Raw genomic sequence first — 16821 nt, 5'->3', positions numbered from 1 at the left:
AAAACTCGATTATAGAGCTCACAGCAAATACTGCAACCTTAATGCGAGTAGAGCTGGTAATTTAAATAAAAATGGGAAGTAAACAAAACTATTACAACAGCAATTCATGTATTTGGTGAAGTATTTCAAACTGGCTCCAGTTTTGGAATGGCAGTTCTTACTCAGAGGAATGAAAAGAGGACTGGGATTCCATGACATTATCCTGTGTCATTGGCTTTAAGGAATGGTGCTGGCCCAATCCATGGAATTTCTCTGATGACCTTTGCAGTTTGTCTTTGAAAATAAGACACAAGCAACTGCAGACATGTTACCATCAAGGTCTCAATTCCTGTTCTTCTTGGTGTATCCTTAGACTGTTCCTTGTGATTTGTTTTCCTCTTGGACTGCTGGGTGGTAATACGATGTATAAACATCTGACAGCCATGCCTCAGGTCCCCTGACTCTGAAAACTCTTCTATTCCCATGAAGCCCTACAAACAGAAATCCGTGGATGCTGGAAACCCTGGTTCCCTTTCTCAGTGGGTGGGGTGGTGGTGGAGCATCGTGATATGACCTTGGGACTGACTGGAGCAGTGACATGAGGATGGCCACAGCCCTTCCCCACGGGAGGGGGATGGTGAGAAAATGGGCACACCCTGATTCCCCAGCAGTGATTTTTTTTTTTTTTTTTATGCTGAGCATTTTCAGCAATAAGATGGGATCAAGACTTGAAAATCCCTTTTGGGAGGAGAAATACTGAGCTTCAAAACACAGACAATTCCATGAAGAGAACGAGTGTCATTTATGTGCTGTCAAAACACAAAGGACACTGTACAACCTCCTTTCTGCACTCTGCCTATGCTCACACTGTATAATCCATGCACACAAATTTGGCACACAGCTCGTCCCACTCAGCAAAACACAGAGCAGCAATGCATGTTAGTGAGGGCCCCTACAAAGGAGTCATTATTTTTACAAGTAATTAAACTACACTAGGCCAAATAAATGAATGCAGTGTATTTTGTGATGCATTATCCTTGGGGGGAACTTATTGTTCTATTGCTTGCTAATTTGCAGGACCCTGCATTTTACAATGATTCTCCCAGCCAGCATTGGGAAGGAGTGAAATTTTGCCATAATTAGAATACACTAAAGAGCAGACATAAAACCTTCTCTGTTGTTGTTTTGCCTTGGTTTGTCTGCAAAGTAGCTTGATTCAGCTGCAGTGTAAATATTTTTCTCAAAAACTAATTTCATTGGTGACATTTTGAATTTCTGTTTATCTGATGAACTTTCCTTCTCAGCTTTTACAGTATTTCATGTAAAAAAAAAAAAAAAACAAAAAAACACAATGCTTCCTATGTAAGTTTTCCATCCCTGGAAGTATCCTGTTCTGTGATGTGCACTGACTTTTCATCCTCAGACAGGAAAGGTGCATGGGCTGTTTCTTTTGAGACCAAAACAAGGAGCTGTCACAGAACCCGTGTAGGTCATCAGGGATAGCGAGTCAATAGCAGCATTCAGTGATAAATATTCATATAAACAGATAAATATTCATCATCAATAAACATCTATCAATTGTGTATCATTCCTGAATGGACATTTTTTATCTCCAAGAGGAAAACTGTGCAGTAAACAGTGTCCTGCAGTGCAAATGGAATAGGACAGTGCAGAAGTGCAGTAGTTTTATAGGGGGAATATATATATAAAGATTTATCTGTAAAGATAACTTTGGAAATGGCACACTTTGCAAAGCCTTCTTTGAGTTTCAACTATTTCCAGAGTGAAGGGTCTGTGGTTGGAGCCTGTTTCTCCCCAGTATTGGAGCTGGGTGATGCTGACTGCAGGGTGCTGGCTCTGGAGAGGCAGCACAGCCATTAAACGGGCTGGTGGAACTCCGTGAGTAACTGGACAGCTGCAGAGAGCAGGAGTTGGTGTTTCCCAGTGCAGTCAGGGCAGTAACACAATCCCCTGCCAGCTCCATGTTCTGCAGGGCTCTTACAGCAGTGGGGAAAATGGCTTCAAGGCACCGGGAGCATGTGGGATTGCAGAGAGATTGGAAGTACTGCTTTGTAAAACATACAAACACTGATTTTATTTCTGTCCAGTAACATTTCTTTCCCCAGCAAAGCCAAACACTTGTAGTTCCTTCACAGCTGAGAATGATTTATGTCCTCTGAAAAAGGGAAGCAAGAGAAAAATAAAACCCATTTAAAAAAGAAATTAAATTGCATTTTTCTAATCCCTGCAAAGAGTTGCAACAGTCTCTGAGTTTTTTACTGTAAATTTTTTTTACTTTTGCTCGTTTCTCTGCTTTTTGCTTTAAAGTGTTTCTGCACAGCTCTGGGATTACTCTTCCCTTCAGATTTCAACAAACTGGAGGCTCATTCTGTGAAACTGTAAATTAGTAGAAGTCTGTATTTCCAAAGTTAAAATGATTTAATTAAAACACATGAGGAATAACTCACTGGTAGCAGAAGGGTTTTGTGAATGTTTTCCAATCCATTATTATCACATGCTATTGTTCCGATTTTACATAAGTAATTGGTGAAGTCTGGGCTGTAATCTCCATGGTGCCTCTCAAATAAAGATGCTTTTTCAGTGACTTTACTTTTATAGCTAAATACACTTTTCTGCTTTTCTGAGCAAGAGCTGCAAGAGGATTTGCCTTGTACTTTTTTTTTTTTTTCACCCCAATTTAGCAGGGCCTTTAAGCAAGTGTTTAATTTCAGAAATACCCAGTTTATGTTCAGCAGAGTGTTTAAGCATGATCTTAAAATCAGTCACATGGTATACATATATTTTATTTCTGGCTAAGCAGAATCAGAGGCTGTAAGGTTTATTGAATTAGTGCTGATATTTCTCCATCTGTTCTTCCACTCCAAACCAAGCAACAAATCCATTTGATTGCTATTTGGGGAGCTGGGTTTGAGGTATGGCTTGCTGTGGTGTGGCAGGAGAACAGCTGACTTCGTATCTACAAGTGATGGCACAAGATTAATGTGTTAAGAGGGATTCAAAAATGTTAAAAGGGCACTGGAAGAGGACTCAGAGAGGGGTGTGTTAAGGAGATGCTGTTTAGCTGTCTGGAGTAGTGTGGACAGGCTAGAGGTCTACAGGGTCTAGTTTTGTGGCTGTAGGATTTTCAGTTGAATCATCATTTAATAATTTTAATGTCGTGATTAGAAAGATGCTGACGTGCTGTGGGTTTCTTCTGGCCACAGCAGAGGAGCAAACTGGGAGTGGGAGGATGGGGCAACCAGGTGTAAACGTGATGGAGCAGGAAGGGTTTGTGTTTCTCTCTTCCACCTACTCACCCTACATCAGGCTCCAACTTTTACTGACTTCCTTGAGTGTTCCCACATCCCTAAGAAGACTTTTCATTCTTTGGCTCCCTCCTCTCCTTTGTTTTGTATGTAACCACCGCTGAATACAGGAGAGAAAGAAGGCTTAGTCCATGTGATAGAAACAGCTTTTTAATGTTTCTGTATTCCCACTTGGAAATTGTATTCCTGGGAGATCATGGAAACAGACCTGTGAGGATGAGAAAGAAGAGATTCAGAAGAGATTTGAGAATATTTGCCAAGATATAAGAAGAAATTATTTTACTTCCCCCAGCAATCCTGATCTGGAAGTGTTCCCAAAAATTATAGGGGCCATAAGTGCTGGACAGCCTTGTATGGTTGGTAAGTGATTATGAGAGACCAACTCTGTTTCAGGATAAATTTAGAAAATGCAGATAAGTGGTTTCCCAGAACTGCTGGGTTTTTGGTCTCAGGCATGGGCTAGCTGAATACCCAGTTAGGATGCTCATATTTAGTCTCTGGAGCAGATTTGCTCCAAGCAGTGACATTCATGATAGGGGTTAGAGTTTGAACAGATGATTGTAGAAGAAGTCTTTGTAAACTGCTGTGTCAGAGGCAGCCAAAGGCACAGCTTCTTCTCAGAGTCAGTGATCACACTTGCTTGCAGCATGTGGAGATGTTCTGCAGAGACAACTCTTCTTCCATATCACTTGTCCTGATCTGAGGTGCTGGTTTTAGCTGTAAACACTGCTTGCTCAAGTATTCTCCATTATGGTGCCTTTTTAGTTTAAAATGCAACAAATGGTATCTATTGTCACTCTTGAGTGTGTTTCATATAGTCACCTTAAATTCCCTTTGTTTACTGATGAGTCTCCAGGTGGACATTGGGTTCTGTGTTGGACTTACAGCTCCACATCCTGAGCAGGGCATCCTTCTTCTTAAATAATGCTCTGAAAAAAAAATGGAAAGTGCATTTAGTAACAGTTACTCTTATGGAATGCAGATTGTACTGTTTGGTAAATATAGTTGATAAGAGTTTATGGCTGTATTTTTATACTTTTTAAAAAATGTATAATTAACTTTGGGGCCTAAGAAATGCTTGGGTTTAGAAGTAGAGACCCATTGTGTTTGGAAATACTGGACATGTTCCCTTAGCATATGTGCATCTGCAAACAACTGTTGAAGGGCCAAGCCAGCTTTTCTCTCTATGGTTTGCTGCTGTATAGTGTGTTGATCAATGAGGAGTTAGCATTACATATAATTGAGTTATTAAATATTTAATCTAATATTGAAGGGTAGGTTATGCAATCCTGAATTCAGTTTGGTGTCAGAGCCCACAACTGCAGTTCATGTTTGTGCGAGGCACAGTAAGGGGTTAGTCATTATTTCTACATCTGATGAACTTTTAACTCTTTCTTTCAACATCAAAACTATTCAAATTAGTGAACAATATGTATGTTTTTCTTATATGAGAAACATACTTTTTTCTACTTTCCTGGGGCATTTGGAACACTTGGAAACACCTAAAATATGAATTCTGTGTTTATTAAATATCTTTCAAATTTGAAAATAGTTGATTTATTTTAACCCATTCTAGCACATGCTGGTTGCATGTGTTTTCTGAGTCTCATATACAATGCATATGGATGGTTATAAAAACAAGGAGGAGCAGGAAAGTGTTTGTGTGTATTAGTGTTTTGTATATCACTGAAGATTGTGAGTGCAAAGTTGGTCATACAGATACAAACCCTCCATTACCCCAACACTTCTGCAAATAACACTGAAGTTCTGTTTGGTCAGATTTCTAAGATTGGTTTAAATGCTGATGACTGCATTGAGTGTGGGTGCTGGGTTTTTCCAGGAGGGATTGTTGGCTTGATTTAAATTGCCTGTGCTGCGGGCATGTTGCAAAATCACCACCAGTTCTATCCCTGTAGGCACTATTCCTTGTTTATCCCAGATCACAGTCTATCTGATCTGGTATTTTCACTGGGATACCATAATAATAGTAATAAAAACAATGTAAGATTAGAATTCAATTTGTTTATGTTTTTATTTACCTTACAGATAAGAGCATCTAAATTCTGGCCTCTTCCTTGCTTTTCCCGCAGTCATAATGATAGGAGCTTCGTTCAATTTTTTTTCAATAGATTTTTTCCTGGTTTACATTTTTTCTTTTACACATGGATCTAGAGGCTTGTGCTTTCAGAATAAACCCACAGCTGTTGTCAGGCTTGCAGTAAGATCCTAAGAGCTGGCAATGCTACTGAGCTTGTTTTGTTTCAGCTCAGAAATCTGGAGGGGATATCCCCAGGAAATAACACCTTCAGTTCCCACACTGCCTTCCTCACCCCTTTATGAAACTGTGGGATAGATCTCCCTAACATGAAATTTTGCTTAACTCACTGAGGCTCTTTCATTCATCTTCTGATCTCTTCCTCCCTCCTCTTCCTCTCCCTTGCAGCTCAAACCTTGTCTCTTGGTAGTGGAAAACACGCCTGCTGCAAGCGCCAGCACCTCGAATTTCAGACCCATGTTGCTGAGCAGTTTCTGCAGCTTTTGAGGCCAGGCAGAGCTTTTGATCAAGTGGTGGTTTGTTGTTTTTTGGGGTTTTTTTTTGTTCTCCTTTTGTCACTTATCTTCCCTCTTCTTAAAAATCTCTCGCCCGTATCTGCCGGAAGCCAGGAGCGGTGTGGTGTGGGCTTTCCTTTCCTTTTTCCGCCGCTCGCTGTCTGCTCCCGTGCCATATGAGGAGAGATTCAGCACACAAGTACAGTGTAGCTCTGCTTTGAAAAGGGACCAGTCTACTTGGGCAGTGCTGGGAGGTTTAAATAAAAACCACTTCCTATTTAGTGTCCCATCCCAGCTTGGCTGGGGCTTGGAGCAGCCTGGTCTAGCGAGAGGTGTCCCTACGCACGTTGGGATGATCTTTAAGGTCCCTTCCCACCCAAACCATTCTGTGATTCTATGATCTATCATCTTGTCTTACATGCCAGATGAGCAGAGGTGATCCTGTAGTTTCAGCCATCTAATCAGCTCCCAGGTGGAGCAGGACACAGCCTGAGAGTATTTTGAAGTATTTTTGCTTCTCCTCTCTCTCTGTTTGAAGTTGTCATCCTTCTCTAAGCCACCTTTCTGCAAGTGAAGGGTGGGCTGGTAAGTCTGTTCTTCATTTCAACCAAAAATTTCCCTTCTGGGTCTGCCTCCATGGCACAGAAGACTGACCAGAGCTGGAGGACTTCTTCCAGGCTTTTTCAGCAGCCCATGGCATGGTTGTGCAGAGGGTAGAGTTAGTGAACGTTATCAGCCTTCTTAGGCAGTCCTTGCTTTTTTAACTAAGATACTTCTGTGAAAGTTGAGCTCAGAAATGTTTCTTACAAAATGTTCAGTTCACTGGTGTCTGTTACATATTTTGATGGGAAACTGTTGAAAAGGGAAGATGAGAAAGATTTGACCCAGGATGGTTAAATCTCATAAGAAGACAGATTTCCGTTGTTTCTGGCAAAGCGGAGCAAACTGGATTTTTGTGCTGAACAAAAGCAGATTTTCAAACTTCTTGAAAGCTGGAGTTTGTATACCTATTTTTGCTAATAAATCTTCAGTAAGTATTTGCATATCTGTTTTTATCTCCTAGTAGAGAAGCTTGGATATGCATGCCTGTACAAACACTACAAAAATTCCAAGTCTGGACAAAATAAGCATCTTTCACAGCCAGGAAGTACAAAATGTGTAACAGCAAAGCTTTTTTCCTGGAAGAAAGTGTGTTTTTATCATCTCTCAGTAAAACCCAAGACTTGCAGTGAGACATGCAGGAAAGGCACAAACAGTGAAGCTCAGTGTTATCAGAGCAAATGAGCAGGATTGTCTTCTCAAATGTCCTTGGAAGTGATTGCCTGAACAACAGGAACGGTGGTGGGAAAATGAGTTAACGCTTGTGAATCCTCATTTGTCCTCTCTGCTTCAGACCATTAGTGCTGGGATGGAGCAGAGTATGAAAGGGGTGGTTTGAAGGAGGCAATAGATTGAACCATTCTCTATCTCACTGCTAAATTTTGTGTAATGAAGGTGACTGCTATTAAAAATGAGAGCTTGGAGTTTGTACTTGGCTGGATGTGAGAAACTTCTTGCTTTCTCAAAAGGTTTAAAGCTTTTCATATAGCGTAACACAGACTGGCAGCTTGAATAGAAAAAGAAACTGCTGTCTTTGTAAGCAGAAGTGACTGTTTGATCCCTCTGGGCCGTGTGAAGGTTGCGGATTGCTGGAGGGGTGGACACACGTGCGGTGTTGCAGGGGACTCTGCCTGTCATCTTGCTCCAGACTGAGCCTTTTGAAGTTGCTGAGGGCCCTTTGAGGCTCAACAAGTCATGCAGGCAGCTTTGTGGGTGCTGATTTGGAGATGCCTGTGAGGGTCCTTGAAGCTGATGAGAAAGGGGAGCAGATTCATCGCGCGCAGTTCTTTAATCCCGCTGCTGTTGTCCCCCTGAGTGGGTGACAGTGGGCTTTGTGCTCACTGCCTCATTGTACTCTGAGAGTGGCCCTGAGTACAGTGGTTTCTCATACATGACATCTGAAGAGAAAAACACTCCAGACAGAAATGTCTGTGTTTCCTTGATAAAGGAAGGTCATTTCTTTAGTTATTTGTAATGGCTCAGTTGACTTCAGTGTCTCTGTGGATTTATACCAATCACCACCAGAAACTGGCTGCTTCCTTCTGTTTCTCTGTGGAAATATTGATTCTGCTTAAGTCAAGTGTAATTCTGCTGAAGTCAAGTCATGAGACAGATGGTGGTGAATGGTGGAAGCCATAGTAATCCTTTGTCTGAGTTTCTTTGCAGATTTAACCCAAAATGAGTCACAGAAGGGGGTGGGTGGCTGTGCTGAGGCAAAGCAGGGGCAGCCATTGCCACCACCATTGCCTGCACAGGTTTCTCTGCCTCTGATGGACCATTTGACCGTTTCCCCACCGTGCTGTGCTCATTCCTGTTGCTGATCAGGGTGTTTGCTCGTTATGACTTTGCTTTCTAGATTGCTTGGCTTCCCAGAGAGAGAGCCCTGTGGCTTGCTGGGATGCCCTTGCCCATAAGAAAGGTTTGCAAATTTTAAAGCAAGACCTCTCAGCAAAGATTCGGAAAACTGTGTGTAGATTTACCTGGTTCGTGGCATGCATTTGTGTTTATGTACCTTCTTGAATTCCTAATTATTTAGAAACAATCACAGCTCTGCCTCTTCCAAGGAAATTCGTAGCTGGGCAGGAAAGGGAGATCTGAAAATGGTTAGTCTCTGCAACAGGGAAGGGACATGGTAGAATCACGGAGTAATTTGGTTTGGAAGGGACCTTTAAAGGTCATCTGGTCCAATCCTCAACCCAGCTCACCCACCATGGCTGGGTGTCAGTAGATGTGTCCCTGGTAGAAGGAAGACAGGGAAATTTCCGTTTCTTGCACCCCTGAGCAGGTCAGTGTCATCCCCTGTTCATGTAACATTCCTGGGGTTTGGCTCCATGTCTCTCCTGGGGGATGCAGGGCTTGGTGGGGTGGTGCACAAGCTGCTCTGTCTGGGATGATCAAAACAGATTTTGGGTTTCCTGAATCAGTTCTGATTCAAAATGAAATCTGTGAACCTGAAGGTGGAGAACACCTCAGTGTTTGTTCACTACCTCAGTTGTTCACAGCCAGTGTAGCTGCTGTGCAGCTCAGTGAGACCTGAGGAATCACGTTGAGTGGTGCAAAATCAGGGTTTGGTGTTCAAAAAGAGAGGACTGAACAGAAATTTCTATTGACTTCATTTACCTACTAAGTTATTTTTCATTCTGATCTACAGCATCTTTTTTCCTTTCTTTCCTTTGGATTGGTAAAAAGAAAGCCCATGATAGTGCTGCAGAAAAACAGCTGTCTCACAACACTGAGAACATCTCGCACAGAGGTAGTTTCACAGAGCAGGTTCAGTTCATTTCAGGAGTGAAACTTGCTGCAATTTGATGGCTCTTGGGTGTTTGTGAGCAGTGTGCTGGCTTTGGTGTAGAAGTTGTACCATGATAGTTTCCTTCCAGCTTATCTCTTTGCTGTTCTGCCTTTCAGGTGTCTGCTGTTCTGTGACAGCTGCTTTGGTGATCTTCACCTGTGATAAATCTGATTTAAAACGCAGTTGTCATGCCCTTAGCTGCTAGTCTGTCACAGTCTGGGGAAAAAAACACTGATCTCTACCTGAGAAGGACCTTGTGAAATAAAGCTTGTGGCTGGCATTAGCACTAAATCACATTAATTTTCAAGACTGAGGAGCGTGTGTGTGTATCTGTCTGTCTGGCCCTGGAGCCGGTGCCATGCTCCGCTCGCTGCCATGATTAGATGCTGTCCAGAGTTAAGAAGAGTGTGCGTGTCGTGTCGTGCAGGATCCCTGCTCATCTGCCCACTAACCCACCCTTGTTTTGCAGGGAGGGAGCCAGGGAACTCTAACCCACCCTTGTTTTGCAGGGAGGGAGCCAGGGAGCCGGACTCGTGGAGCACCCTGTCTCACACCGTGCACTCGGGGGACTACAGCGTGAAGCACCACCGCGGGCTCGACGTGTACCTGCTGACAGCTGAGGCCAAGGAGGGGACAGCAGCCAGCTGGGAGAGGGACATTCGGCACCTGCAGATGCACATGCAGAGCCACCAGCAGCAGGTGAGCAAAAGGCTGAGGGGAGGGAAGAGAAGCAGATCTGGCTGGTTGCAGCCTGGCACTTGGGGAGGACTTGGACATGTCAGCATCCTTCAGGGCATGTTTCCCTAGGCGTTTTCTCCGGGTTCATTATCAAGCATCCAGGTGGACACCTGTCCATTTGCTTCTTATTTGAGCATGGGGAGATCTGATTAAGCTGTATTAGGCAGCAAATGTTCTCATTCAGAAGAGAAGCAGGCTCAGGGCTGTGTAACACCAGCTCTGTTTTGCCTCTCTTTGCTCCCAGCTCCTGCCTGATCTGTTAGTTTTGGACCCACTTGGATGGTCAGGAACACCTTCCTGGAGACATGCCGACCCTCTGCCTGTCTGGCAGACACTGGGCAGCTTAAGACAGGCTCTGGAGTGAGGCTGGGGGTGTGGGCTTTATGCACAGTGGGGACATCTCTGTTCAGATGGAAAGTTCAGGGTCAGAGAGGAGACTGAGAGGAAAGTTTCTGAGATGGGTGATGGAAAAAATGGCTGTTTCAGTAGCAGTTCAGTGTAGGACTCCGAGGGCAAGCCTGCCTTGGCCACACAAGGTTTATGTCCATAATGGTCCCTTCACTGTGCTCCTCTCAAACTCTCTGGTGGTTGGACCACGGGAGCTGTAGGGCTTTGGAAGGGCTTTCTCCTGCTGCTTTAAAATCCATGCCACAGGGTCTGAGTTGGGAAGGTGAAACATCAGAATACTTTTGTGCCATTTCTCAGAAACACCCACATGTCTGTCACCGTTGGCATCACTTGTGGGTGTTCCTTCATCAGATCACATATCCGGGGTTGCAGAGGTGCAGGATCTAAACAACAGGATATTTTTGTTGCTTTAACTAAGGGAGGGGAGAACTGTTTTGTGCAGCCAGTGGGCTGGGGGGGATGAGCAGAGGAATGGATTATGCTGAGCCATTTTCAGCCTTCCCTGAATACCTGAGATGTTAATTACTCCCAATCTCAACAGGGCTGGCATGAGTGGCAAATCCAGGCTAACTGTGAAATCTCTTTCCCTTTCCATCAAAAGACCCTAAGCCATGGCAAGCATATCCAGCTCACTGCTTGTTTGCTCATGCGAATGCCAGATTGGGAACATTTTGCCTGACAATGAAATCAGAAATAGACTTTGCTTTCTACCACTGTTTTACTTCACATCTAATCTGATTTGAATTTGGAAAGCAGCCCTGTAATTATTTCATTTAGGTTTATTTTGGGTCAGTTGAAAGCCTGTTGGCTTCCTTTGGTGATGGCTGTATTTTTCCGGCTATCAGCAGAGTGACTTCACTGTGAGGATGCTGGGGCTGCTGCGGCCCCTCCTTTTAAAAACCCTGCTTGTTCCCAAGCAAGTGTCACTGTTGTGTGTCTGTCCATCCTGGCTAGGATCCAGGAGCACAGTCTCCATGCTCTTCTGTGGGTTACAGCCACCAGAGGCTTGGCACATTGTTTGCCCTTGCAAAAAATATCTGCAGCCTGTGGGTACCACTGCACGCAGAGCCCTGTATCCCATCCCTGATGCTACACAAGGGATGGAGATGCCATGCTGCTGCCTCCAGTGCTAACCTGGCTTGGGATGCCTCAAAACCAGGGAGGCATAGCTGACAGCGTGTATGGAAGCTGGGCAGCAGGGTTATTTTGAATAGCAGGGAGATTGCTGGCAACCACCAGAAGTACATTTGGTGGTCTGTGACTCAGTGAGCCTGTGGCACTGCTCAATGTTTGCAAACCTCAGAGTGTGGAAAGACAAGTAAATGCAATATCCTTAAGGTAGCAGTGATGATTTTAGCCACTATTAGTATATGCAATACCCAGGAGTTTTCCATGATGCATCAGTTAACATAGTGGCTGCTTTAATTATCAGGGTGTTTAAGCTGACAGTTTTGGTGTGAAATTCTGTTTTTCTGAGAACTAAGAACTTAAACAACATTTTCAGGGAGCTGTTCAAGTTAGACTTCTAGTATGCATGCATTTTTTGGAATTCTTTTACAAATAAATGCAAGTAACGTTCAGATTTTACATAGTTCATTGGAGTTTTACATATGTGGAGAGTCTCAGGCACTTAGTGAGAAACCAGTGTGACCTTGGAAAGTTTGTGGTGCAAAACCCCAAGCAAAGCTGTAGGGAGCTCTGTTGGGTGTACACCAAAGGACTGGGGTTGCTCAATAATTTAACAAGCCACTATTTCTAAGACATGAACATTGATATGGCCTCTTCTACGGAGATGAGAATATGAAAGGAAATACTGAAACAGAGGGTTCTTTTTAAGTAAAGGTTTGTTTGTATCAAACTATAAAAGCTTGACAAAGCAGGTGCTCTGGAAGGAAAATTCAGATTAGAGAGGAATTGATTATGATCTTACTGTTCCATGATAATACATGTATTAATTTTAATAATATGTCATAATTTTGAAATTTTTATTTCCAGTTAGGAAATAAATTTCAGATATTTAGTTATGCCTGCAGTTCTCAGGAATAGATTAGATTATTAGTTCAGTCCTGTGAGCAGGAGACTGTTGGTGTGTTTGGACATTGCCAGCCAGTGCCTATATCTGAAGTAGCATTTCCATCCATAGAAAGAAAAGTGAGGAATGCTGGCAAGAACTGGGGAGTGCTGGGTGGGGATTTGAAGGTGCTCTTAAAGCAGCATTTGCTTTAAGTCCTTTGGGACTAGGCTGGTATATATTTGCATTATTTGGTGGACTGAATTCTGCTCTTTACTGATCTTGAATTTAAGTGCACTCAAGAACTGAGACTACAGCTTTTCAAAGAACAATTACTAATATTAGAGTTCTTTTCAGTGATGGCAGATGGTGTAGCAGGGGGGTAGAGAGACAAATTTCAGCTTTGGGTTGTTCAGGCTGGCTTTAGGGAAAATTCTTCATGGGAGGGTGGTGTGGCATGGGAACAGATTGTCCAGAGAGGCTGTGGGTACTCAATCATTGGAGGTTTGGCAAGATAAAGTTATGGTTGACCTGATGCTGCAGTGGCAGTAGGCCAGTTTCAGGCAGGTGGTTGGACTAGATGACCTTTAGATGTTCTTTTCAACCAATGTTTCTTTCATTCTAATAATTTCAATATTCCCTCCTTCTAATAAAACTAACATGTAAAATACCCACGGAAATGCATTTGTAGCTCTCTCCTGGATTACACCAGGAATTGGATTCGTATGCAATAGGATTAGGTAGATACAGGTCTTGAGTAACTGCATGACAGAATAAACCTGGATTTTCTTTCTTTTGTGTCTTGTTACAGAGTTTAAGACAGCAGACAGAGCCTGTACTGGGAGATTCTGGAGACAGCTGTACTAAAGGAGCAGAGGGTCATATGACCACCACCTCTCAGAGCCTAGAAGAAATGGCAAGAGAAGAAAGGCAAGAAAAGCTATCTGATCTGGTTCACCTGGACATCAGGCAGCTCTCAGACCAAACCCACCAGGGGGACAAATGCAACAGCAGCAGTCTGGGAGCTTTTAATGATACACCAAAAGATATGGTTAGCCCAGGGGGTGCAAACAGCCCAGAGAGCTTCTGTGAAAGTAAAAACACAGAGATATTGTGTAAAAAGGAAGGAGAGGCGGGGCTAAGACCTGCAGAGGGCTCTGGGACTATATCAGATGAGGACTGCACTGTGAGCCTGTGTGCAAGTGTAAATGGCGCTGTAAATCTTCCATCCTCTGGAAATACAAATGAGGAAGCTGTAATGACATCGGCTGGAGTTGTTCTGGATCAAGCTGGTGCGGGTGCTACAGACAGTGCCCATCAGGAAGTGCAGAGTGCTGAGGAGTTTGCTGACAGTGCCGCTGCTGTGGCTGCAGCTGCAGGTGAAGCCTCAGCTTCCTCAGAGGGCCTGGATGTGGCCATGGGCCAGACTGAGTGCAGGAACTGTGCTGGGGCACCTGAGAGGGCTAAGGGCCAGCGGCAGGCAAAGGATGGGATGGCAGAGCCTGGTGAGAGGACTGCAAACCTGGAACAGAAATACCCAGCTAAGGAAGAGTCATCCAGCGCTGCTCAGCCCTTAATCAGTGGTTTCAACGGCACTGAGTGTTCGGATGGGGAGGATGCAAATGTGGGAGTGGTGCCGGCCTGTGACGGTGCAAATGCAGGTGGTGACATTGGCAGTGTCTCTGCTGACCTTTGCAAGACCGGCAGTAACAAAGAGACTGATGTGGACTCGTGCACTGCTGAGGTAAATGGTGACTTCACGGGAAGCCAGGGTGATGCCAGTGTCACAGCGAGGCAGGAGGGCACTGCAAGCAGTGCAGAAGCATTGCCAGCGGTGAATGGGGTGAAGGTGCCTGCATGCCCATCAAAATCTGCTGCTGGTTTGGAAGTCCGTGGCGGCAGTGAGAGTGGGGAGCAAGAAGGGCAGGTGGAAGCTGGCTGCACAGGTGGAAAATCCAGCCTACTCTCACTGGAAGGCAGTGTGGAAACTGATGGCCCTGATGCTGAACTTGCAAACAGAGATGTTGGTGGATCTAATGAAAGTGGTGCAGAAGCTGCTCATTGCCAGGAGAGTGGTGAGATTGCTGACCATAGGGCTGCAGCCATGGAGAGCAGTGAAAAACAGCCAGTAGGAACTGATACCAGCAGCTGCAGAGATGGAGGAAGCAAAGATTCTGCAGGCGGTGGTCCGGAAGTTGCTGCCTGTGCCCCTTCTGCTGCTCAAACTGGTGTTAAAGGTGAAATGGACAACAGCTTCAAACCAGACGCTGCTCAGCAGGGTGAACGTGAGGAACGTGAGCCTGCATCACTCCCTCCAGAGGATGTGAGCACAGGCCTGGCAGAGAAAGAGCCTGCCCAGGCTGAAGCAGAGGAAGCAGAAAGTGCTTCAGAGCAGGAGGGGAGGAGCAGCAAGGTGGAATCGCCCTCTCCCCTACCCAGAGGAGAGGGGCTGGCTGTGAGTCAGGAGGGAGATGCTGCAGTGGCACCTCCCGGGCAGGAGGCAGCTCTGCAAGGTAATGACCCTGGATCAGCTCCGTGTGCCAAGGGCGCAGACTGTGCCGAGGATAATTTAATAGGCACACCCTCTGCAACTCATAATGAGGAATCTAAACAAAACCAGGAAGCGGTAGTGGCGAGGGCAGGCTCGGCAGAGCTCGCCTGGCAGCACGGTGGGGAGCATGGCGGGGTAGCTGCCGCCTGGCCTGGGGACCATGCCAGGGACGAGGGCTCCCTGGGGCAGAGCCACTCGCAGCAACTTGAAGGAGGCAAAGCTGAGCCTGAGCAGGAGGCTCATGTGAATGGCAATGAGCAGGTTTTGTCAGAGGAACTTCTTGCTGCTGTTGTGAAACCCTCTGCCTGCAGTCTGGGGAGGCCTGTGGTGGGCAGCAGCAATGTGGATGCTGGGCTGAAAGCCACAGACCAACCCAAAGAAGATTGCAAAGCTGGAGGAGCGGTTGCAGCAGAAGGCACCATGCATGGACCTGCATCAGCAGATGAGTCAGTGAGTGCAGACAGTGACCCTTGTCAGAATGCTGAGCTGAACCGAGAACAAGACCCCACTCAAACCCTACAACGAATCTTTCCCCCCAGCAGCACCCCTGAGTTAAAGGGCGCCTCAGAGGCAGGAGCCCCGAGCGATGCCTGTGAGGGTGAGGAGGTGCCAAGGCCAGTGACCATAGTCCCCGTTGCAGTGTATGCAGAGGAGCAGGAGGACACGGAGAGCGTGCTGCCCCGGGCAGCGCTCCAGCCCATCGCAGAGGAGCCCACGTGTGACAGCGACTCCAGCACCGACACCGTCTGTCCGGCTGGTGACAGCGACACCGCTCCTGCCCTGACAGGGGCTCACGGGGAGGGCTTGGCTGAGCCCGATGGAAAGCAAAGCCGAGCTGTACCTGCAGTGCCCTTCTCGCCGTGTTCCTGCCGTTTGCAGGCTGTGGAGTCACTGGAAAATGTGGGAGTGAAGAGTTTGGTATCGGCTAATGATGCCTCTTCTCTGGATAAAGTTCCTAAAATGGTAAAAAGTTTTGATGCAGTGGTTTTTGCAGCAGAGACACCTTGTTCTCCTGAAGTACCTGCTGCAGAAAAAGTGGGGCTTGAGCCCCAGACTGCAGTGGATGCCAGAGCGAACTTTAATGGACAAATGGATTTCAGTTCCTCAACAAAGAAGAAAAATGTCAGCCTAGCAGTGCAAGGAGCTGAGCCTGTTACAGGTAGGAAAAATCAATTGGTTTTCTACTTTTTAGTTTTTTCTTTGTAGGTGTGTCTCTGTCACGTCATCAGCAAAGGAAAGGAAGTAAGAGCTGGATGCTTGTTTTGGAGAGGAAGTGTTCGAGGTTTTTCTTCTGGGAAACAAAAAAATTTGTAATTTCATATAAAAACTTCCAATTCAAATCCATGTTGCTTGTCTAGCACTGGAGGTAAGAACAGAGCATCATCTCCTATGAATTTGTACAGAAGAATTTCTAGCACGTAAATCCTCGCTGGAGAAGAAATGAATGGGCTTGGGCTATTTGGATTACTTTATCTTCAAGTTGTAAGCTTTCATATGGGCATGAGGGTTTATTTCCTTGGTGTTACTCCTTCGCTTTTCCCCTTTATTTTTGCTGATGTGCAGCCAGTGGGTACAACGGGGCTCTCATGATTTTCTTTTCTTGTCGGCTTGAGCCAGCTGCCAGTGTCCCTCTGAACTGCCCGAAGCTGCTTCCTAATTGGCAGCATTAGGTCATTTAAAACAGCCATGAGCCCTACCCCCGCCGCCTTTTCCGGGCTTCAGAGCTTTTTTGTCAGGCAGAGCAGCTGGTGGTGTTTGCCAGTGCATTTCAGCAGTGCTGGAAGTCAGGGGATGAGTTTTACTGGCTCCTGTGGGCTGGGAGGTGGGACTGGCGTTCCCCGTAGATGAGTGGTGATGGGAGAGAGTG

The 16821-nt window shown here is 45.4% G+C and overlaps 1 protein-coding gene across 1 annotated transcript in view; it reads left to right on the top strand.

Annotated features, from left to right (window-relative positions):
• LOC128813520 (A-kinase anchor protein 13-like) overlaps positions 1-9737 on the top strand; it is a 106397-nt gene extending 96660 nt beyond the window's left edge. The window contains exon 8 of the mRNA XM_053988730.1: positions 9716-9737. Within this exon, the coding sequence (XP_053844705.1) occupies positions 9716-9737 (22 nt within the window). The remainder of the gene's footprint in view (positions 1-9715) is intronic.
• Positions 9738-16821: the final 7084 nt, after the last annotated feature.

This window comes from Vidua macroura, chromosome 12 (genome assembly GCF_024509145.1).
Source record: "Vidua macroura isolate BioBank_ID:100142 chromosome 12, ASM2450914v1, whole genome shotgun sequence".
NCBI classification, from domain to species: Eukaryota; Metazoa; Chordata; class Aves; order Passeriformes; family Viduidae; genus Vidua; species Vidua macroura.
This window is presented reverse-complemented; position numbering and strand designations above follow the sequence as displayed.